Below are 25106 nucleotides of genomic sequence, written 5' to 3' on the forward strand. Positions count from 1 at the left end.
CTTCAACGTACAGTGAAAGTAAAATTGTTTTGGAAAAAAAAAGTATACCTGTTCTTCTCTTCCAGATTTTTTTCAAATTACCATTTATATTTATGTGTAAAAATTATATTCAGACACGTTTTTTATATTGGCAGCGTTTGAGCGTGATACCGAAAAAAAAATTTCGATTTAATAAATAAGCTGTTTTTTTTTAATGGTATGCGATATATTTATTACATCTAATAAAAACTGATTGAATTTTTAATCGTGAGATAAAATACATACCTACTAAAAAGACGACCTAAAGTAACTTCGTTCGATTTTTTTTAATATTCATCAACAGCAGAGATGTTTTAAATGTCTTTCAAAATATATACGTAAGTAGCTTATTTTGATTATTTTGTGGTTGAGTTGATTCACTATAACATGAATAAAGCATAAAATTTTTGTTACTTTCCGAAAAATAAAATTTAAAAACACATCATTTATAAGATATATATTATTGAAGAAGGAAATCGAAAAAGAAAAAGTCAAAATTCTGTCAAGCAATAAACATTTTTATTTAATACAAACTATGGTACAAAATTTATACACAAACAACGCACGATTTTTTTTTTCTATTTTTCAATACGTCGTATTATTTGCTCAAGACAGCAGCTTCATTATCGCATGTAAGACGCGCACACATTTTTTATTCTTTCTCTCCAAGCGGGACAGGATATGGAAAGAATATTTATTCAATAGAATAGCATCACAAAAAGAAGCGTGTCAATTCAAAGTCTTAGAAACTTGATTTCCAGCTCAGTAGAAAATAATCGAATTATGGATGGATATAGACGAAAAAAATTCGAAAAGTGCGTAGGCATCATTTTGTTAACAAATTGATAAAGTTGTTTCATAGAAATAATCCTCTTTCTCGTCCAATTGAAAAAGGCATACAATATAATTTGTTAGAATTACAGACAGTGGTCTTGATGAAAAGATGAAAAATGACACGAAATATATTGGCGCTCTTTCCAAATCGCATTCCAGTCTTATAAACGAGTAAGTGGGTAATATCATTAGTCTCTAATTAGCGACGATTGGCTATTCTCGAAACTACAGCTCAAAGGAAAGATTAAAAAAAAAACCAAAGTTGCCGGTCCATATTGGCGATTTCTCTACTTCTAAACGATCAATCATCAGATATATATTAGACTTTGATAATCTTTGATATCGATTACACTCTACCTTTTTTTACACATAGTTCGTTTTTTTTTGTTCTCGGAATCGTCGCGCAGTAATAAAATAGAGTCATTGTCAGCGATTTCGAAGAAAAGAAAAACTCGTAGATTTATCGTATCGACTATGAGAAACGCTTCTCTTTCTTTTTTTATATTTTTTTTTTTATTTTTTATTACTTTTGTCAAGTAGTGTGTAAAAAAATTGGTCGTTAGTCCGCGCGTATGCATGACCCTGACATCGTTTTTATCTCTTCGTCTCGTCCACAATCAAGTCCACTCAAAAGACATTTTTGTTCGTTCTGCAATGATTTATTGCGATAAAACGCTTTTACACCCAGTCGATTTTTCGCTTAAATAGGAATTACAACCAATAAATGTAGATATATTACATTGAATGACGACAATAATGGCGACACAGTGATGATATGCTTGAAAAAATATTTTCGACGATACAAAGTAGAAAATTGTATATTTTGTTTGTTTACTATGTATTATTCATCAATGAGCTAAGCACCCTCCGGTTTTTTTTCTTCTTCTTCGCGATAAAGGCTTGTACTTTTGGCTTTCGAGAATCACGATAAATAATTCGACTGCAGCTTTGAAAGCAATCCTACCGATTTGAACATTCATTTGCTAACTACTTCTGTTGATCATTCGATAATAATTACTTATAATACAATTACGATATAATGTAATATACAAAAAGTAGCGTGGTAAGTTTCCTTCTTTTAATGAATTACAAGTAGAGAGACTGTGTATAGTTATTGATCTAGGGTTGTTTGAGTCGGTTTCACGTTCGTTTAGTGACACCTTATTTACATTATTCAAAGGATCTATTTAATCGAATCAAATTGATTGAAATAACTCGAGAATCTATCTACCGCAACTGTTTTTTTCTAAAAAATAAGTTTATCTGACAAATAATATCGAGATTAGGAACGTTGCGCATTTTCATAAAAAACAAAATAAGTTAATTTGCTTTTCTGAACTTTCAAACATACGTAATCACTGTACAAGATGCAAGCATCAACACAAAGAAATACCAATAAGTCAAAAGCAGCTTTTCAAATAATAACTGAAACAGTTTGCATTTAAAGCTCTCGCCTGCTACATCTATATGTATAGTCTGGTCGCAAATCGCTTGCTGCGATTGCAACTCTTTCATGTCGCATCTTGTGCTACCACGTTGTCTAACAACACTTGCACGCCTTTTTTTTCGGCGTGCACGTCTTGCCAACTCATCACATTGCTCGCTAAAAAAAATTGCTAATAGTTTAATAGTTGAACGTGTCGATTCGATGCACAACATCGGGGACGCATTTCTCGTTTTACGTGACTCATTACTTTTTCAAAAATCCTTTTTCTTTTCGTATTTTATAAGAAAACAAAAACAGACCAGAAGCGAGACCCGGACATTTACATTCACAGCCTGACCGGGCGCTCACTGCACCTTTCGCTTTGAAAGGTCCGAATATATCGTTTCCACACACGTCACTTCGCTTATCGTTTTATCATCATTTGCTTACTTTCGACGGCAAATTACAGTCATTACATACGTATAGAAATTAATCATATCATAATTCACTTTTGAATGATACACAATTTTTTTTTTTTTTTTTTTAGTCATCCAGTTTAATTAAGCAAACTTTTTCCAACTTATTCATAATTTATTTACAGTTACACATTAGTGATTTCATACCAGCAATCCTCTCTCTCTCTCTCTCTCTCTCTCTCTCTCTCTCTCTCTCTGCAGCTTTCGTCAATGACCGTTTAATGAGACTGCCATGCGTAAAAATTCGTAAAATGGCAGTATATTGTATTTTGGCTACTGAATACAGTTAATCAGAAATTATTAGTATTTTATTTGTCAAAAGTATCGATTAAACTTGATAAAATTTAATACATATAAAATCTTAACTTGTAGTGCTTCATGTTCAATGTAATTATACAATCAAATTTTGGTTACTGAGGATGTAAAGTTTGTAAGAGTATAAATTATCTTAGCCAGACTTTAGAATGACAGTACAATTTCACGATAACGCGACTTTCATCGTCGCTAACATAATTGGCAACACCGGTTGGTCTTAACGAAAAATCTATGCTCTGAGTCACGACAATCACTCACAAAAAAATAACAAAAAACCAAACAGACAATAACGCTTTTTGTTGATTTGAAATAGATACTTTTTCCTTTGCATGATCATGTTTTATTCGAGTACAGATTTTCTTTAATGTACAGTTAATGTTTTACATTTTATCCTGGTATTTACAATTTTCTCCTCTCCCAAAATACAGTACAAAGACAAGCAAGAAATTAAAGTAGCTTTTAAATTTCACCCCAAAAAGTATAAATCACCAATCAACACCAAGCCTCAGATCAAACAAAAAATGACCGTCCACCCTCTCTCTCTCTTTCTCGCACGACTTATTTTAAAATTACGCTCACCGATGATTAATAACTTAGCTCTAGATTCATTTTTATTGAGGAGATCACACTTGTGATTTAACGTGGTTCATTTCTCACGTCGTCTCACAGGAATCAATAAAAAAAAAAAAAAAAAAAAAAAAAATCAATTCCATAAATACACATACTACACAGGTATACACGTAAACACATGGTCACATAATCACTGCTTGAGAAGCCAAAGAAGCATCGGCTCGCGGGCCCGTTCTTCACCCTCCCGACAAGTCTGCTTTCATTTCACATGGTGTTGTAGACGGGACTGCTGTGCCTGGGCCTTACTTGCAGCCTCGCCAAAGGATGGGTCCGTCCGTGCTGCTGGGTCCGGCCGTGCTGCTGCTTCCGGCTCGCGGCCTTTGCTATCACGCTTTCGACAACTTGGCTGGGTGAGGGTACCGAGGGTGGCCGTCCCGGTGCCTCGACCGCCGCCGAACTCGCGCTTCCCGAGTCGCAGAAGAGCGAGGCCGCGTGATGGCTGACGATCATCGGGGCCGAGCGACGGGACAAATCCGGAGCTATTTTGAACTTGGCAGGCGGGTGCTCGACCACCTGCTCGGACCGATGATTGTTGTATTGCTGCTGCTGGGCGGCAGAGCTGGTGCGCAATTGGACTTCACCGAGTCGGGCTGTCGGCTTGGCCACCTCGTACTTGCCCACGAGGACCTTGACCGACAGGTCCTCGAGGCTGCTGCTCACGGCTCCGTTGTCCTCGTCGAATGTGCTGGGTCGCGTCGACGGCAGTGGCTCGCTGCACCTCTTGGACGCAATAAAGCTCGCGCGCGTCGCCTCGCCCGATATGCTCGGTGGCGCTTGGATCTTGGACTCGCTGCGCGGTATGACGGGCGAGGAGGGCAGGCTACGTATCTTGGCGTCCCTCTTCTGGCGATCCCTGCAGTTGTCCTGCGGCTGCGTCGCGTCGGAGTTGCTGGCACTGCTGTCGGGACTGCGCTCGAGCCGGCTCGACGACTTGGCCTCGAATTCCTTCTTGAGATTCTTGACGATGCCGAAGGTGCTGCGCGGCGGGCACTCGGACTCGGGCGATTCCGGGTCCGTGGCGGGCCCAGGTGCGCTCGAGCTCGTCGGGAGGCCGCGCTTCTTGAAGAGGGGCTTGTTGCACAGGTTCTCGAGAACCATCTTGTGGTGCTTGACCGAGGGACACTGAGGCGTGTCGACGACGCTTTGGCTCGAGGTCTCGCTCTCGGACTTGCAGCTGCGCAACGCCGAGGGAACGAGCTCGGCGTCACCGGCGCAACCACCCGACAGAGACGAGGGCGCAGGGGCGCTGGTCGACAGACGGCTCGCACCACTACTACCACCATTCGAGGAGGCAGCTCGGCGTCGCGCGGACGAAGAGGGCGATATGTCGATCGGGACGGCGGTCGCTGCTCCACCGGAACTTGTGCTGCGAGGAGGTGTCGTGCTGACGCGTTGCTGCTGTGGCTGGACTTGCTCGGGCGAGGCATCCCTCCGCCGAGGAGTCGGCGACGAGTTGTAGTTAAGCAGAACCGCGTTGCTGTAGGCTTCGGTGGGATTTTCTACTTCAACGTCGGTAGTCGACTTGTCGTCGGTCGTCTGCTCGGACTGGGTACACACTCGCTTCGACGTACCTGAAAATAAACGGTACTTTTATTAACAACGAATTTGACATTTGTTAAAAAAAAAACGTAAAAGCAATCGTCTGGCAAAGTCATGCATACCGGTCGAGCTCTCCTCGAGCTTCTGTTTGGTGCGCTTGACGGTACCCGGGTGCCAAGGTATCTCCTCGCGATCGTACGGGAAAATACCGCTGGAACCCAGAGAGTCACCGGGCCGCATGTCGTAGGAGCCCCACGAGCTGTTCCTCGAGGGCAACGTCGCCCACGAGCTGTGCACCGAGCTATTATCCATGGCCACCGCGCTGTCGTAACTGCTCCAACTACTCTGACGACTCGGTGACTCGCGCAGTATTATCGGCGGCTGCTGCTGGGGCTCTCGGCCCTCCTCCCGCTCAAACACTCGGTCGAGCTGGGCACTGAAGGGATCGCCTTCCTTCTTTGGCGCTCTGCGCCCAGGCTGACTCGTCGGCTCCACGTCGGTGCCCAGCTCGAGACCACTGCCGTTGGTCTGGATACACTTGACCTCGGTGGACGCCGTCCAGACTAGACAATCGCCACCTATTTAACGCAAAGGAAAACAATGGCGTTACAGTAACTCTCAAAAAAATAAACAAAAGAAATAAAGAAAAATTATAAGGTACCGACCAGTCGGCTGCGTCTGCATCTCGCTCGACTCGGTCGCGGACTCGACGTCCTCGTGGCCGCAGCAGCCGTTCTCGACGACTGGACTACCACTCTGCTGCCTACCTCCAGCGCTCATCTCCGTGTCGGAACTCGGCGACGAAGGCTTGCTGCTCGCCGCCTCGAACTGATTCGTTAGGTTCAGCACCAGGCCCTTGCGCTTCTCGAGTCTGTTGTTGTTGCTACCGTCGACGCGGCCGTGCTTGCAGGCGCAACCGGCGCTCGTCGTCTCGGGCCCGGGCAGGTGGACGATCTGGTTTTGCGAGACGCTGTACGACTGGCCGTTGTCGCAGGGCATGAGAACGTTGCGCGACGACTCTGTCTGCGAGGTGCCACGCTCGCAGCCGTTCTTGTGGTTGTTGTTCATCGCGTTGATGGCGTTTGTTTTGACGCTCGAGCAGCGCATCAGGTCCTCACGCGTCACCTCGGGATTCGCCGACTTGTCGATGCTCTCCAAGGACTGCGATAAAGGAGCTGTGGGGAAAACACGTGGGACGTAAGTTTCGTTTTTGAATCGTTTTAAAAGTGTAAAAAGGACCTACCTGCAGGAGGGACGTCCCCGGTGAGCTCGGCGTTGGGCGACCAACTCTTGGGCCTCTGGCCGGTCTTTTTGAGCTCGGCACCCGACTGCTCCTCCGTTTGTCCCGCGCTGTCGTCGTCACCTCCCAACTGTAGCAGCAACAGAGCTCCGTTGCCGTTGCCATCGCCAGCACCAACGACGTCGCTGTCCATCCGCATGTTGTCCTCGTTCTTCTTGTCATTGCCGCTCGGAGGCGACGACGACGACGAGGACGACGAGGAAGATGACGACGACGACGATGACTTGTCGTTGCTGCCCGGCGACTTGAGATTCGTGTCCGACTTTGAGCGCTGGAGCTTCTCCTTGTTCTTCATCGCGTCGAGTATGCCCTGGTAGGTCTCGAGCTGCAGGAGAAAACTGTTGTTCGGCTTGATGCAGTTGCGCTTCTCCTTGACGTGTCTGAGAGCCTGGGAGAAGTCCCAGTTGTAGGCCTTCATCGCGTAAGCTATGACGACCGAGGCGGAACGCGAGACACCCATCTTGCAGTGAACCAGGACCTTCGAGCCCTCCTTCTTGGCTTTGCTTATGTACTTGAACGTGTCGTCCCAATGTTTGAGCAGATCCGTCTTCTCGTCGTCGTAGACGCGCACGTTCAAGTAGTTGAACATCCCCGGAAAAAAGTTGTCGATTTCCCGGGTCACGTTCAATATGTGCCTCACCCTGCAAGCACGCCATTCATTTTGATTAGTCATCGGATCGATCCAACGAGAGATGTACAAGACACACATACCCATTCTTCTGTAATTCCTCCAAATTGCTGGCGTTCCACTCGCTACCGAGGTAGACGTGGTCGAATATCTCGGTGGGCGCGTCCATTTGCCCGAGAATGGTGAGCATCTCCTGATCGATGAACGACTTGAACTCGCCGAGGTCCATGTCGAGGTCCTCCTCGAGTCTGCCCCGTATGTACTTTGAGGTGACCTCGTCGAGATCCACCGACATCATGATCTCCTTGAGCGTCGCCCTTATCACCCGCTCGGTCTCCTCTCTCTCCCTCGGCCTGGCGAGCAACAACAAATCATCCTCATTACCCGATCGCCGCTCAAACCTTACCATACAAAGCAAGGGACATTTAACTGAAATTTTGCCCCAAGTATGCCCGAGTACCGAAATAATTATAGAAAAAAAGGGTAGTGAAAAAACAGCGAAAACGGCCAAAAAAGGTAAATTTGCTTAAATTTTAACTTCAGTAAGATACCAGCCGGTGAGTCGACTTTCAATGATCAAAAAACGAGTATCGGGAAAACAAAGCAATATTAGCCGCACACCGTGGTAGCGAGAACTGCGAATTAGCAAGGGAGAGAAAAAAAGGCCCCCCACGCCCCATCTCTGGAAAATAATGGTAATGATAGCAATGCGAGCGAGGCCAACGATGTATATATGTGTACCCTTGAGGGCGGGCTCCGGGAAGGAGAAACGTCAACAGAAACGAGAAGCATATGTATAGGTACAATCTGGCTCTCGGCCAAGTAAAACTAAATACTATCCGAGGGACTTTTTCCTCCGATACTCGGCTGGTTCGTTTCCAAGCTCCAGTGTGTGCATAAATCGACCGAGTGAAAACGCGTACAAAAAGACTACCGGGAGGGTCAGTCTGGCGCAGGAGTAGGTGAGAAAACTCTTATCTTTGGACCGTTTCATTGGATTTCCACTTCGAGACGAACCGGTGATATTCACACGGTTTGGATTTCCATCTCTTGTTATCTTTATTGTTTATTTGTTTATTTTTCTTTATACGAAGGTCCCATACACAGGTCCGAGGTACGACTGTCAAATGTACCTACAGATGAAATCGACTGCAGCGAAAAATGGAAAAAAATGGCACGACCTGTACGTAAATAATACATCTCCCATCTGAAATTCAGCGAGGGCGCATTCCGCGACAGCTACATGTAGTCCGTAAATAAGTTTATATGCGCACGGAATAGACGGGGCGCATTGGAAATTCTCATATACTATACACGAGAGTTCAACGAGATTCAAAGGGAACAGTGTTTTCCACGTTATACCCGAGAAGAAAGGCTATACGTTTCAGCAGCCACCGGGTGTAATGGATATAATATATATACACACGAGAGAGGTGCTGTTGGGCAATGTGCATAGGTAAAAAAAAAAAAAAAAAAAAAAAAAAGATAGGACACGCTGAGGAGGAGACAGAAATCCAGTACGTGTATGATAAACGTGAAGTGTACATGTATAATAAGTAGGTATAGTTGTTAAAGAGCATATTAATAATATGTGCGGACGTGGAGGGAACGACTCACTTGTTTCGCACGCTGTCGGGCGAGGGTGGCCGCCGGGACTCGAGATTATCCATCGCGTGCCACTCGTTGAGGCACGAGCGATCGCTCTCGATGCGCTGCTCATAATAGCTGACCCAGTCGTGCGATAATCCACCGAGAAAGTAGTTTTGCTCGCGCGCTTTGCTCGATACCTTGTGCAGCGTCTGCAGGGCCGACCTGTAACACAGACACGTGACCCACAGGGATCCATTAATTTTTTTTTTTCTCATTTTTTTTTTTTTTTTTTTTTTTTTTTTTTTTTTTTTTTTTTTGCGTAATCGCCTACGCGTGTATCTTAATAAAATACTTGTTTGGGTTAGTATACGTGATGTATTATACTACGATTGTTCGGCTATCGTGCACATTTTACAAATTTCAAAGGCATTTTTACTGTGTTTCGGTACTCATATAGGTATAAAATTAATCCAACTCTTTTTCAATTCATACACGATACATCTCATTTTCCATACAGGGTACCTACCAGTGTCGTTACCATTACATATTTTTTAAATAAATTTTTGTGCATGAGTGTATATAAGATACGTTTTTTTTATGACTAGTTACAATGTCTGTACTATCCAATCACCTGTGAAATTATCAAACTATTTCTGAATTAAATAAGACCTTTCGGTACAGGTAAGTGCGTGAAAAACCATCCAAGTACAAGGTTTCTATTATAATAATAAACTACATTGTATATACGCAACCACCTTCGACTGTACCAATTAGGATAATATAAAGGCAAATATGATGAATATACGTACGAAATCATTTTAAATTTTTGCTGTAAGTGGAAGAAAACACCCTAAAAACAATTTGTCTCGTCGGGATTGGTTTAACACGTATTTTTTTTTTTTTCCTCGAGGGCGTCAAACTGTTATCTCGTCAGCTGTTCCTGCGTACAGATCCCCAAAGATGATTGACTTGTTTGACTAATCAAGATTTGTAAAAGTTGAAAAAAAAAATTTTTTTGACTGCCAAATAAACCAGCGTACGTGTTCCCTTGATGATGAAAATGTAGAAATGGATGCGAGGTATACACGAGGCCAACGTATATGGTGTTTTTCAATCAGAGGACTCTTAATGACGTGGAATTACACAAGCACTTATTACAAAGATTACCACTGCGTGAATACTCGTACTCCTTAATGAATGTGTGTTTATTTTTAACAAAAATAACATCTACCTGACATCGTATAGGTCGTATGTTGAATCAAAAAATCAAACGAAACACAGTGACCTACACACGCCCACGCACGACAGCACAGTAGAAAACGGTAGCAGGAGTAACATCATCCAGTCACTCTTTTACGTAGTTTTTTTCGTCCAATGTCGGGTCGAGTGTCACTATTTTACGATAATCAGTGACGAGTGTGCCTCTCCCCGGGTGATAATTAATTTTCGTCTCCATGTGTCGCTACGGCGTTCATTCAACCCGGGAATGAATCATATCGATATTTCTGTACGAGCAGTGGATTTAACGTATAGGAGATTCGAGAAAGAACAAACCATTGACATGCCATTGGTTATTTTTGTACGACAAACAAGTGCTGACCGACTGAATATAAAAATTAAAAAAGATAACGATGAAAAATTTGAGTATGGCCATTGGAACGCCACAATAAGTATATATACCTATACAAACGAAATTCCAATAGCGCCGATTGAAATCACCAAAGAAGCGGGGAAAAGACGATCATCGCGCGATCGAGAAGGTCACGTTTTCCAATAATAAATTCAGCTCCTCTGCGAGCATTGCGACACCGTCAACCGGTGCTCACATACCTACAGTACAGAGCGCACAACTCACACGCGCGGACGAGCAAATCCTTTGGCGAACTATCCTCGCGAGAGGATTGGGAAATTTCCCCCCTCCTGACTACGTCTCACCCATGATGTATGATTATCACCATCACAATCCTCCCGGCAATCACCCTTCCCTCCCCGTCAATCCTGCAGGCCGCTCGCCGCGCGTTTTATACACACGAGAGAGATATACGTGCGCGCATCAAACTTTCTCGCGTGCTTTGGGAAAATCTCGGCACCGCTTCCCACGACGCTGTTGTATACATATACCTGCCACGTAACACTGCACGTCTACACAGAGGGAGACATTATGAAAAAAAAACAACACTGTAATCGCGAAAGATAAATGAGGAGGCGCTACTGTTCGTTAAAATGCTGCATTGTACGACGAAGACGACGACGACGACGAGTTGGGTTTTGTCAAAATCGATTATAAGCGCAGTAATTACGTATAGGAGTTACCCAATGCTTGTATACATATATGTGTTATGCAACTCGCGAATCATGCAAGTGATCTTGTAGCGCCGAGCTGGATGAAAATCTAATGGATAATTTTGCGGTGATTTCGCTAAGTAGCTCCGGGGCGAGCGAGCGCCGGAGAGGAGGAAAATTTATGAGGTTCTCCGATTGGATTCGTTCGGATGAAAAGCGACAACTGCGACGATCGTGACTGTACTTTTTGCCGATTGCTATTTATTGGACCCGTTTACGTAGGCACATCGATTCGCGTGGCTTTTCCTCGATTCGATCCAATTACCAGTAAGTATACGTGTTACTAAGTCCTCGTAATACAGTTTGATTATCAAATTGAAATGTCTTTAGTGAGAAAACCAAGCAATGTAAAGTACGAACGAGAATGAAATTAAGAACCAAAGCCAATGGTACTCGTATGGTCTGTACCAATTGTACGGGCGGATATTTCGCAAAAGCCATCAAAGTATGCATCAAACACGCGCTCCAGCGATGGCAAAACAAAAAAAAAAGGCCCATAAACCTCAGCGATGGCGCAATTCTCCGCGAGACCTTAACTCCATTGCCAGTCCATGTCCCATAATGGCCCTCACTCGTGTACGATATGACGAACGAATCGAGGAAATGCAGCTCGGCCCGGCTATGGGTCGTTTCCTGCCCTCACCCACCGAGAGAAAAGAGTTTGCCTGCCTTCACACGCGTAATACCATCATTTACGGCTTCCTCGCGAAGCTACATGGCACGTGCATTTGCAACGGTCTGTCCTTTTTCTTCTTTTCTCTTTTTTTTTCTGTTCTGCGCTAGACCATAGGGAACAAGGCGCAATTCGTGATATTTATGACGCGGAAATTGTCGCGATTCCGTTTGCGCAACCGCAGCGCGTGCAACCGAAAGCTAAGAGGGGAGGAGGGAAAAAAAGTTGTACCCGCGCCTGCATTATGCACACTGTTCATACGATGAGGAATCGAGTCTTGAGTTCTGAACATGCGTGCGGACAAATTTATGGCTGCAAGCGCGCTTACATTATAATACTCTCTCGCAGACTCGGCTCACTTGGTGTACACTGTACCACCGATCGAGTGTATACTAGTATGCTCGTTTTACTTTCGGTTACCGAGATAATGCGCACGATCGCGTTGTTTTTCACGCAACGATTCGCGAGATCCGCACACTCGTCCATCGGCGCGTGAAATCGGTGACGATCGGCATCTCCGAGACGCATCAAATCGACCCTGACACCCGATATTTCGGTGGAATCAAACTGTCTGTTTACGGAAGTGCCAACAAGTCTCAATGATCGCACCGAAGTATACTCGTTCTGGGGTGAAAAAGAACCTGCGGTTCGCAGACCGCGAATCGTTGCGTCTCACGCGCGTGAGCACCAAAAGATGATTTTGTTTTCTTACTGTCGGGGGAAAAAAAGGTCTTGATAACGCATTTCCGGATAAATTATGAACCTTTGGATTAACGGCAGGTGCGTGTAGATGATTAATTAAAATTTTCCCCATGACTGTATATAAGTAGGTACTTACTCGAAATTCAGTAGTTGGGGTAAACTGTAGTATACCGATTTTCTCGCCAATTCAAAATTCTTATTAATAATAATCTTTATCTATAGCGCTCTGTGTAGTCTATACAAGTGATAAACATTCAAATAAACGTAAACATTGTACTTTTAGCTTCTTTTCAGCAAAATACAAGAAAAATTTTTTTTTTAAAGTCCTAAAATTACGCAAGAGCTAAAATTTGTCGCACAAGAGTAAAAGAGCAACCTTTCTCCCTCTGTTCATTCCCTGTACTTATGCTATATATTTTACCCACATACACAAGAATACGCGCAATTATACCCATCATACACGCGCCTACATCATGTGCATGCATGCGTGTTTTTGCCTCTCACCCCTCCCCCCCACCTTTTTTTTTGTTTCATAGAAAAATGAACAACTCCCCGCAATTCTAATAACGATAGCGACGGAAAACACGCGAGAGCGAGCCCTCGCTGCATCTCTCTGTCTTTTCCCTTTCCTCTTTTGTGCAGTGCGGCGCGTATACGCACAAGTACACGTACAGGCATAGCATAATTTGCCGATGCCTCGCCCTTCCGTCATTTACGAGTCGAAGCGAGTCGGATCTTCGTTTGCCATTATTATAATTATTATTTCGGTATGATACATACATACATACACGCACACATATTATAATAGGATAGCGACCCCGCCATCGTGTACGCACTGTATCTCGAGACTCGATCTGCGTATAGTATATCTGGTATATACCTGTGGGGGTGTATAATGATCGTTCGCGTGTATGCGGGCTTTTCTGTTGGTCCGTTTAGCGGCACGCACAGGGTACGGACCCTGAAAGTGAAAAACAGTGCAAAAAAAAAAAATAAATAAATAACAGCTGCATTGCCGAGTGCGCAATGGTTATGTTATTTTTAAATCGACTGGAGTTGTTTCATTTTTTTTTTTTTTTTAAGTACAGCGAAACACAACCGAGTTTTAATTTTCCATAGAACATAATTATCATAGAAGTAAAATCATCGATCGACGCATAATATATGCTTTTTCAACTGAATTTCACTAGTGCACGATAACGTATATACATCACAAAAGTGCGTTGCTCCCGGCAGCACAAATATTTTCGACCTCTGCTATAACCGTGGATAAATTTCCGCGAGTGGTATATGTATACACACGTTGCACCTACAGGCGATATTCGGAAGCCGCGCGATCCGGATAAGTGCAGATTGGTAATAATAGCGGGGGGGAGGAGAAGGGGAGGGGAGAGTAAATACGAGGAGAGAAGGAATTCCTTGGGAGAAGAGAGCCAAAAGGTATGCACGCACCAGAGGCACCTAACGGTAGACTTACGGCACATGTGGAGGGTACATCGAAAAAAAAGGGGGGAAGAGAGCTCCTGCGTAGCAAGTACACATATTTATACCGAGATGAATCCGACACGTATCAAGCTGGCAGTACCAAGTACCAACCCCTGTTTCAAAATCTATATGGACAATTTGTTACTTATTTGTTAGTTAAATTTGTAGCTATTTACAGAACTAAGATATATGACATGTATGTGTACCAGCTAGCCGCGTGCTCTTGAAATATATATGTATAGGTATCTCGAGCGAGCATCGACTTTGCTCCGAAACTTATCACGGGCATGAATCTTTGGCACCCTGCATCTCGCCGACGCCAACAACGGCGCCGCTTTGTACCCCCTATAACATACATCGTAACCGTACGCGCGTCTCTCGCGAATTTACTTTTTTTTTTTTTTTTTCACGCACAGGTTGTTGTTCCTGCTTATGTGTATGAGTATATGGGGCATGCATAACATACTCCTTATACTGGCTATACTGCATGCATGTATAGTCAGCGATATACAAGTACACACACATACGACCTATACTCGCGTAACTCTGTATTGTACCCCCTGCACCTTATGTACATATACATTTATGAACATCAGCTGCGCGCGTCCCGAGGTGAAATAATTAGGATCCTCGTCCCACTCCGATCTGGTTTTAACCAGCTTCATAAATCCATCGTGTACCTTGCCGTATAAAGTTCACTATATTCGTGTATATATACATACCATATGTGTACACACAAATACGAGGGTTAACAGTGGACGCCGTACGCTTGACTTTAATGTATACCCTGTGCGTAAAATCTCATAAAACACGAGTAAATCTCGCATGAGCCACCCCCCTGCCAACTATATGAATTGCAAGTATCCCCCGCGTTTATATATATATATATATATATACGTATGCACGTATGTGAACCTTAGGACTTGCTGTACCTATTCATAATACGGTCGCTTACGAAGGTGCACCTGACGTTGTCTACTATAGCTCCGATGGATATGGCGTGTGTATGTGAATCGACTCTAACGGAAATACAAAGTCCTCGAGTGGGAGGGTGCGTGAAGAAAAATGCGGAGAGCATTGGTGGTGAACAAGAATATGGGTATGATGTATCGAGGGGAATAAAAGTGAAAGGAAAACTGCGAATCATATAATATAATACATATATACATCACGTGCACTCGTGGCTCTATGAATATCTAATTCAATCTTGTGCTACGATTCTGGCACTGCTCGTCCGAGTTTGGACCAATAGGTATGGAAGTTGATGAGAGCCAGCGACACACCCACTGTACAAATAGCCCGTTGACCGTGTGCACAAGATTCCCTCCCCGATAAATCCGTGTAGCAGGGGGTAAGAGGTGGTGAAAAATGCCCCCTCATTAGCCAAAGATGGCTGGCGCACCGTATTCGGCGCATACCATATTCCTTTCCACCGCAAGAAGGAGGGAGGGAAAAAAAAAAAAAAAAGAATGGTCAGAGAGAGAGAGAGCAAGACAAAGAAGATAAAGGAGAAGAGGAGGAAGGAGGAGGCGGAAGCTGGAGGAAGGAAAAAACAAGTCGAGCGCGCACGCTCGGAGGGGCAATCGCGCGCCGGGATAAGTATGTTTCGGGCTCGATAAATCCTCCCCCTTCCTACCCCGTTCCTTCGATATATATTCCCCTTTCCGCGGATGCCCCGCAGCAGCGCATACCACGAGCTGCACGTATATGTATATAGAGTGGAAGACGTCCTTGCCTTATACTCTCATACATTGTCGAGGAACGACGAGGAATGCGAAAAGCGAGCCTCCCCCTGTATATACCTACTTTTTTCACCCTCCATTGGATTTATTCCCTTTCTTTGTGCATGCATGCCCGAGGATCGATGATGGACCCGTTCGATGGCTTTCATTATGCCTGTCTTCGTGGGAAAGTCCGATTAAACATGACCACGGCTTCCCGGAACAAATCAACAAAGATATCTTGGTTTTGCCTCTTTCTTTCGTGTGCCACATCGGCAGAGTGTTCCATTGCGGTGTGCGATCCAGTGGAGTATACATATATATGTTGTATACGTGCCCTTTGGGATTGTTTTTATTGAGTTGTCGATCTCGTGACTAAAAAAAAAAAAAAAAAAAAAGAAAAAAAATAGTGTTCCACCTCGAGCCGTCGATTTTCTCGTTTGCATTCGTACTTATATTTCACAACGATGTGCACGCCATACATCAACAACTCGGGCCGATCCACGCAATTTCGTTTTTCCGGTTGTATTCGTACAAAAAAAAAAAGTCCATAAGGGAGCCCGACCTCAGCGAGGGAACGAGGAGCGGTGCATCTATACTTTCTCTCGCGAGTCGCACTCGATCTCGTTGTTCGCGGGGTATATTTTTATATTCTCCGTGAAAAAAGGTCAAGTGGTGCACAGGTTATACGTGTCGTCGGGGGCAATACGCGCGCCTCGATTATCCAACTACGGCTTTTTTTTCCCTCTCCATATACGCGCCGGGAGAGCGATTATCGCGCGATTACGCGGCTCCTTTTCTTAGCTCCGGAGGGACGCGGGACGAGAGCTCGCTGGTATTGGGGAACGCGAAGAAGGTCATTGTTCGCGGAAAGTGGCGCTTAAACGAGAGAACAGGGGGATATCGCGGAATTTTGCTGCTTCCATACAGGGGAGAGAAGCACGAAATGGGGGGAGTTTTCGAGGACGCGCTTCTCTTTTTAAGGTGCTTTTTGCAATCAACGCGTTTGGGTTATACAGTGGCGGTTGGACATGAAAGTATACCGATCGGCCGATGTTCGGCTTTTTGGCGCGCGATGCACCGCGACAGCTGATTGCCCGCCGATGATTTCCTCTTCCGCATTTTGCCGAGAAAGTTATTTTTATTGATGTTTTGAGTCTGTCGAGGCTTCTTATTTTTTTTTTCTATATAAATAAATTTGGCAAGTCACTCTCGGTCTGGCACCAAGAGCTGCTGGTTCTTACATAAACCGCGGCTCGTTACGGAAAAACTTTCTCCGTCGACGCGTACTTATTGAGTGGCGAATGAAAATAAATATATAAAGAGACGTGACTCGAATCAACGGAAACGATGAAGCCTTTTGGTTTCCATTTTTTTTTTTTTTTTTTTTTTTTTTTACAGTAAATCCCTCGCGATTCTTGGCCCAGCCAGCTATTCTTGTCGAGACCTCAAAGAGACGGATGTCCCCCGACCTTGGTTCGTTCGAGCGGAAGCAAAGAGAGAGCCGTCAATTTCAATTATCCGAGAAAAGTGACACTTGCGTATTATTTTGAATCCCTCTTTCACGTGGGTCGTACACCGCGGGTATACAGTAGCACACACCTCTCCAATGAAGTGAGTCGCGTCTTCTTTCGCCTTGGGCTTTTTGTTCACGCGATACTGATTTAATTATGGAAATATATCCCGACTGACGTACGTAGACAGGATTGCTTCAATGTTTTTGGCTAAATAAGTGGATTCGCTCGAAGCTCGTTCAAACCAAAATTAGATACAAACTTAGCTTCGAGCGGAGGCGAGACGAGAGTGTTTACACTACCTTTATGTACCGTATAGCGTCGTATACCATTTTCTATTATTGTCGACTTTACGATTCTCTAAGTCAATTTGGAAAATTTATTTCGCGGGTCCGTCGAAAAAGATGAAGTATGCGTGTGTTTTTCTGGGTAAAATTAGCTGATTACCTCGCGACTTGCGTCATGCCGAAAAAGACGTCAACGTAAGGCTTCTTCCTGACAACTTTGACGAGCCATACGAGGACCGGCAACAACAGCAACACCAGAGAGTAAAAAGTCCCAAGCAACAGCATCGCAGGATCCGTTTCCCCGATCTCTCGGGGATCATGTGCACACTCGCACTTACGATTTCACCGTCACGCAAGTTCGGAGGATATGATTCACCGAAGTTTTTGCAGCCACTTTTTTGACCATCAGCAGCGCAAGAGATAATTTTTCCACCGTAACTGTTGCAAGTACCCAAAGTACAAGTGAAACAAGATTGACGTATACCTACTCCGAAAATCGACCGAGAGAAGGAAGGACAACTCGAGGCAAACAAAAAACACACACCCGGTCGAAACTCGCGGGTTCGCGCGCTCGGTCGACTGGCCGCGTTGGCGCGAGATGATCGGAGCGCGCTGATACACACACGCGTACGCGCGACAGTCGAGTAGGAAGGAGGTGGGGGTCAGACGGAGAGGGTGTCCATATTTAGTATTGGCGGCCCGTTGTCTGCCGCGAGCGAGCTGAGCGCGAGTCTTTTTGTGCCTCGGGGGTTTTTTTTTGTGTTTTGCGTCGACGAGTCGTGTGATAAATTGGCGCGCGATCTGCAAATAATCGTGGAATAACTCGGCTGGGAACGGAGGTCGGGCCAAATAGAAGATTTTCGGATGAAAGGAGGACGATTATTTTTAGCGGCACCGCCGAAGAGGAATGCCAGAGTGCATTGTTTCTCAAACAAGGAAACGATTGCGTCTTGATGTCGGTTTTTGTCGTTTGGTGGTTAGCGACTCCTTTATGGCTGCAGATCATCCTTCATATGTTCCGTAACAGAGACATCAACTTACTTTGAGTCCCTTTCAAACAAAGACAGACGAATAAACAGCCAAGATGAAGTGACTCGTCAACTAAATGCTCTCCCGTTCGCTCGTCACTTATTTATGCTCAAAAACGATGACTCTGGATGACTATACACACATACGTACCAAATGACGCGTTTTTTTTGTGCGAGACGTGTGTATCATTGTACAAGCGCGTGTGATGAACTTTCACTCGAATCGAGGTACACGAAAAACAAAATCTTAATTCATCTCGGGCCAAACCGATTGAAATCTACCGATGACTCATGACAACACGGTCATACGCTTGTCAAGCTGAATTGTGCCTTCTTTGGACTTGTCACTTTCCACTACACTCTTCGGTTTTAGAACGAGCTGCCTTTATCCTAAATACTTATAAGAAATCGTGGCCCTTACAAATATTTTGTTGAGTTGGAAAAAACAAATGGACAATCGATAGAAGTTTCACTGCTGAAAGATAATAGTCCATAGTACCGCGAGATACATCCCAAGTACCAGTCGGGGCTTTCTCCCTTTGCATACAAAAGCCCGAGCAGCCGATAACTTTCCAAATAGCGCGTGGCACCTTGGTTCGGATTCCGGCACACCTCTGAATCACGCGTATATGCGTGTTCTCTCGTTCAATCAACTCGAGTTAATTAATTCACAGCGATTCGATGCAAGAGGGGGGAAAAAAAAAAAACAACAGTAGTAGGCCACGGTAGTGTCTTTGGCCACGCAACACTTTCCAGAGCGAGAAATCGGTATGTGCACTTTGGAAAATTATCGCGTTGGCTTAATCGCACGGGGCTCGGAGTGCCTCTATACCTACCCAGCTGATGATAATGCACCTGGTCTACTGCATCTTATTGAGCACCGGCACGAGGGAGCCGAGCTCGGGAATAATTGGCGGGACAAACACGCGCCTGCTTGCTGCGCTTTTCCTCTCTTTCTCGTATCACCTTTGCCGGGCGTTTATACGGCAGTGGGACTCGAGGGAAACGAGACGGTAATCAATGCCCTGTCCTTTTTATAATTATCGAGGACTGTCGCGTGCGCGCTGGACTACGTCTTTCGATCGATACGGGAATTAATGAGAATTGAGAATATTCTAATGGATCGGCCTCGCCGCGGCCGATTGTGCCTCATTTCCAAAGCTCCCGACTGCAAATTGTATTGAAAAACGTGTTGGCGTCGAGGTTTGCGTTAGATGGCAATGGAACTTTGTTTTAATGCGATTCAATCGATGGTAATTGATTTTCTAATGAATAGCGCTACTCGTGTGGTATATTTGGAAATCAATTTAGAGGCATGTCGTGCACACGTAATCAACCAACAGCTCGGAATTCTATGGGTCTTGATTGATATATTATCCAAATGCAGCCGTTGAATGTGTTTTATCCTAAATTATGGACTAAATTTATCAGAGGTAAATCCCTTGCTGGACCATTAGAGTAAAACGTACAGTGGATGAATAATTAAAAATTCCAAGACAATCATCGAGAATATCGTACTAAGATAAGGTTTCTATAAATATTCTTCCACCAGACTGGCAAACCATCATGAATCACAAGTATTTCCAAAAAATTAGCTACGTTATTAATTAAAAATTAGCTTTATTAAAACGTGTATTTCTTTTTGTCATGAATGTCTTTTAATGATATATTTGAATATAAAAAATATGAAAACAAAATAAGCAACAGTACCATGATATTTTAAATAATTGCTTTTATTGTAAAATCCCGTGCTAATATTTTTACATTCGATTACATGTATTTCCTCAATTGATTACACTAGTTTAATCATAAAAGGTTTTTTAGTAGTCGAAGTAATAGAAATTCCTTTATTAATCCTAGAAGATTCTAATACTGCTAAGTTATCTTCAGGGAAGGCGTATTTTTCAAATTTTTGCGATGCCCCGAAATTGTGGAAATTCTGGAAATGCTCCTCGTGATGACCTTCGAGTTCCGAATGATGATGGTCGGCATGGTGTTTGTGATGATGATCGTGTCCATGATGCTCGTGATGATCTTCGTGATGTTTGTGATGTTCGTGGTGCTTGTGATGTTCATGATGGCCATGCTTGTGTTTATGATCATGACCGTGCTTGTGATCTTCATGATGCTCGTGCTTATGCTTATGGTCGTGCTTGTGCTTATGTTCTTCCTTGTGCTCATGCTTTTCGTGATGACCATGTTTGTGACCATGATGATGACCGTGTTTGTGATCATGATGATGATGATGATCTTCCTTATGTTCCTCCTTGTGATGTTCTTCATGCTTGTGATGGTGATCATGACCGTGTTTATGTTCATGCCCATGATGGTGCTCCTCGTGATGTTTGTGCCCATGTTTATGGTCATTTTTATGCTCGTGTCCATGATGATGATGGTGAGTCTCGGTTTCTTTATGACTATGATGATGATGATGTTCGTTTTTATGATGATGCTCGTGATGATGGTGATGTTCATTGTGATGAGAGTGTTTGTGGTGATGATGATGCTCCCCTTTGTGTTTGTGCTCTTCGTGATGCTCGTGCTTAGAATGATGATGGTGCCCATGTTTATGATGATGATCTTCCTTGTGATCGTGTTTGTGATCATGTTTATTCTCGTGTTTGTGGGTGTGCTTGTGATGATGTTCCTCGTGATGGCCATGCTTATGATCCTCGTGGTGATCGTGTTTATGCTCATGATGATGCCCATGCTTGTGTTTATGTCCATGGTCATGCTTATGGCCATGATCATGTTTATGTCCATTGTGGTGACCGTGATGGTGTCCATGACGGAATGACGCCTCATGGAAATTATCCGCGTTTGCATGTCTCAGTGCAGGAACATTGAACGTAGGCTCTGCCGAGAACATGGACTTGAAGTTTGCATTGTCTCCTAATAGTTTTGATCTGTGCGACCTTGTAGGTGAAGTGATGGAAATATTTGGGATGCCATAATTTAAGTTAGTTTGTCTTTTTTGATGAATATGCGTTGTATTTGCAGATATATCTAAAGCTCCTCCAGTCGAATTTAATGGATGAAGTACGGATATTTCAATTGAATCTAGAGTATTATTTTTTGCAAAAATATGTAGTGCTAGACTTGTTGCGATGGTTTGTGATGCTATGGTTATCCACAAAACCATAGAGATGTAATACTTCATCTATAAAAGAAAAATTATATTCTATATAATAATGATTGGTACACTAAATACTTGGCTGCAACGTATGCGTGTCGTAAATCTATTTGTGCAACCAAGTCTTGAAAAATTACTAAACAGTTTTGTAGCTTACTGAACATTATTGGCTTGTATACGAAAATTTGGCTTATACCCTCAGTGAAGTTTAAGCGCAAGTAACACATTACACTGATATTCGATAGAACTCCTATTCACTTAGATAAAACACATTAAATTACAAGTGTTTACAAATAAAATTCCAAAATTAACCCTCGATGAAGCTTATGTCTACCCCAATGCCTATACTTATTCTGACATGTAATTTGTTTTTTTTTTTTTTTTTCCAAAGAGTATCTGTGCTCAAACTTAAGTGGCTTGATCATGCGGTATACCTATAATACATTTTTCATTTAATGTTATTTTGCATGCATATATACACATTAATAAGTAAATAATTTTTCATGTACATTGCCCTAATTTTGACCTGAATTGCCAGTTTACCATTTAATTTTTGTTATGTTACATGAAAAAAAACACTACTGTCTATTGAATTCATAAAAAGAGGGAAAGAGATCACGCACGAACGATCGGAGTGAAAAGGAAAAAATGTTGTGTGCAAAAGAAATAGCATGTAACACTTTCACTCGCACACACGGATTCAGGCTGTTCTCTTTTGTTCTTTTTCCTCTCTCCACGCTTCCGGAACGTATAAGCATGCCAATTCCGACGCTCCCTAATGGCTCTTTTTATCTAGTCAGCTCTTGTTAACACAGAATAATTCAAAAGTATTAAAAGTCGAGACACGCTCACCTAAAGGTCACCACAAAGTAAAATTAGTTGACTAAGGCAACACGCAGTTTGGTGGAATGATAAGGGCTGGAGGTCACGTCGTCGATGTTCAATGTTTTTTTTTAATGATACTTACAGTTGTGGCATACAAAAATTGACTAAATAATAATAAAGCAAACATAATGGTGACATCGGTGGATATTATGCTCGATTCTGTTGTGATATCGAAAACAAATGTATTAATAAGTATGAATTAAATCGATTGAATCTTAGATTGCTAATGAGGTTTTTTTTTTTTTTTGTACGGTGTTGGTAGTATTGTTGAAAATCCTACTTTAACAAACCTTAATATTTCAAGGAATTATGCACGATAACTACAAAGAAGTATTTTTTGGACTTACGTAGCGATGCTGGAAATCGTAACAAAAAAAAAACTTCTGCTTACCTGTAACAAATAAAAAAATAGAGAAATTAATTCAAGGAATGACTTAATTTTTTTGTTTGAAAAATAAATCAAATTGTATAAATTTGAGGATATAACTTTTTTGTGCAGTTAAATTTTCGTTTTACGGATGATTTTCTACCTTTATGCCTCAAATCCCAATTTACGAGAGGACAGAGTCTTCTCTGATCGGAGAAACTTAATGCAGTGTACAATTTGGGCACTCGATTGTGCGAATCGAACGTGAGCAATCTCCCCCCCCCTTTTTTATTATAAATAAAGAATAATTTTCCCATTCACATACGTTTCAACATTATTTTAACCACCGATGAGTAATTCAAGGTATAGGTATATAACCAATACAATAGCGCATGCTTGTTTGAACCTCCTACCAAGCAAACAGGGCTTATTAAAAGATCGATTCAACTTAAAAGTCCAGACTATTACACTCATTAAGTCGTATAATTACACGTCTCGGTTGCGACGAGCCGCACAAATTAAGCGAGTCAACATGAAAATGACGTTATTGGCTTTCCTGCTCGCTCCCCCTAAAAGTACACGTCACTGGAACAAAGACGCTTGTAACTCCGACAAAATGGGTTAATGGCATGGAGAAGAAAAAAAAAAAAAAAAAAAAAAAGTACCAAACGACCACGGCGGCACTCGAGCCTCCGCAAGCATCTTAAAAATCCTAACGGACACCAGGAGGGAGAAAAAGGCCCGAGAGAAAGAAAGCGGCGCAAAAAAGGACCACAGAGATCGTGCGGGAATATTCGAATCCTCGGGGGTACGTACACACGTGTGGTTCCACGCTCGTTAAAGTCGACCGAGCCGTACACGCAGGTACGAACGCACTCGGTCCACGTCGGGGGGGTATCGCAAAGTTCAGCCGTTACACAAGATCGGTCCACCAAGATTAGCACCATCGGCGATGTATATAGGTGGCGGAATCGAGAAAAGTAGGTGACGGGGAAGAGAGGCCGGCAGAGATGGGCGTCCCCGAAACAACGATTCGTTACGCTGGACCGCTAGCGTGAGGCTGCGTACTGTCGGGTCTCGTACATGTACATGGGTACGCACATCGTTGATTAGACCCCGTCACGTGTACGGCTATCAAAAGAGTCGGCAGCACACGGGAGCGCGAAATTCGCTCGGTTAGAGGATTAACGTGTTCATTACTGGCAAAGTAGATCTGGCACACAGATAGTGTGTATACTGCATACCGGACAGGATCGTTGCAGGTATATATTTATACAATAATTACAAGTATACGTATAGTTTTGGATTGCATATGGCTTTAGATGTTTGTTTGGTGTTATAATCAGAACGGCGTTGATGCTTTGACGCTGCGTTTTTCAAATTTATCGCGTTGCCACTCCGTACCAGGGGATTATAATACATTGATACGAAAACTGTACGATTTATTCGCGTCATCCGCGATACGACTCGACAGGCGTGTAATTTCCCATGTGTAGGTATATATTATATACTGCCGCATGCGAACGAGCTTTCATTCCTACATTACATATATAGCTATAGGGAATGACTTGCGATATAAATAGGAAACTGAAATTCCATTAGTCCGCCCGAGTGGTTGTGGTTGCTTGGGTGCAGTCCTTGACGCGACTATGATGGGGAAATGAGACGACGACGACGAAAACTTTTACACGCGGGCCTGGACACTCGTCAAACATAGCGCGCTTGTACTGCTAATCCACAGATGTATGAAAATATTGGCCAGGTGAATGTCATGCAGCGCCACTCTTGGTGTCAAAATCATGCAACCGCGGGTACCCACATTATACGTCAGCAGCATACACCGATGCACACTTTTAGTAATAATTAATTAACTAGCAAAAAATTAATGTATTTATTCATCTGATAATGGATGTTATCATAAAAACAGGCTTTAGGAATATCACGCCCTCGATTTGTTTTAACTCTGAAGCCTTAAAAAAAGGTAAACAGTTGGTTGAAAGTAGTCATGTGTGCGATGTTACAGAATTTCAAAGTGATGGAGTTAGCAATTTGACAAGTGCCGTCGTAATAAGGCAGATCTCTGTAACTTCAGCTCCCTACAAAGTTAACCTGCATGTACGTTTTATTTAGATTATTTTGAAAATTGTCTAAGTTGCAATGCACATGAATATTACTTTTATTTACAGTTGGATAATCATTGAAATTTATGTAA

General features: G+C 43.3%; 1 protein-coding gene across 5 annotated transcripts in view; it reads right to left on the reverse strand.

Moving 5' to 3' along the window:
• Positions 1 to 515: 515 nt before the first annotated feature.
• ssh (Protein phosphatase Slingshot) overlaps positions 516 to 25106 on the reverse strand; it is a 151940-nt gene continuing 127349 nt past the window's right edge. For 3 of the 5 annotated variants that reach the window (XM_014360102.2, XM_014360103.2, XM_014360105.2), the window contains 6 exons: positions 8784 to 8978; positions 7250 to 7519; positions 6482 to 7179; positions 5904 to 6413; positions 5361 to 5816; positions 516 to 5270 (listed from right to left, as the gene is read on the reverse strand). In XM_014360102.2, coding sequence (XP_014215588.2) covers positions 3904 to 5270; positions 5361 to 5816; positions 5904 to 6413; positions 6482 to 7179; positions 7250 to 7519; positions 8784 to 8978 — 3496 coding nt within the window. In that variant the 3' untranslated portion in view covers positions 516 to 3903. Of the gene's footprint in view, positions 5271 to 5360; positions 5817 to 5903; positions 6414 to 6481; positions 7180 to 7249; positions 7520 to 8783; positions 8979 to 17641; positions 18044 to 25106 lie in introns of those variants that run through there. The other 2 variants (XM_089593334.1, XM_014360104.2) reach the window with 2 other exon arrangements.

This window comes from Copidosoma floridanum, unplaced genomic scaffold (genome assembly GCF_036245765.1).
Source record: "Copidosoma floridanum isolate Cflo_tuat_1 unplaced genomic scaffold, Cflo_Japanese_pri ptg000019l, whole genome shotgun sequence".
In the NCBI taxonomy this organism is placed as follows: Eukaryota; Metazoa; Arthropoda; class Insecta; order Hymenoptera; family Encyrtidae; genus Copidosoma; species Copidosoma floridanum.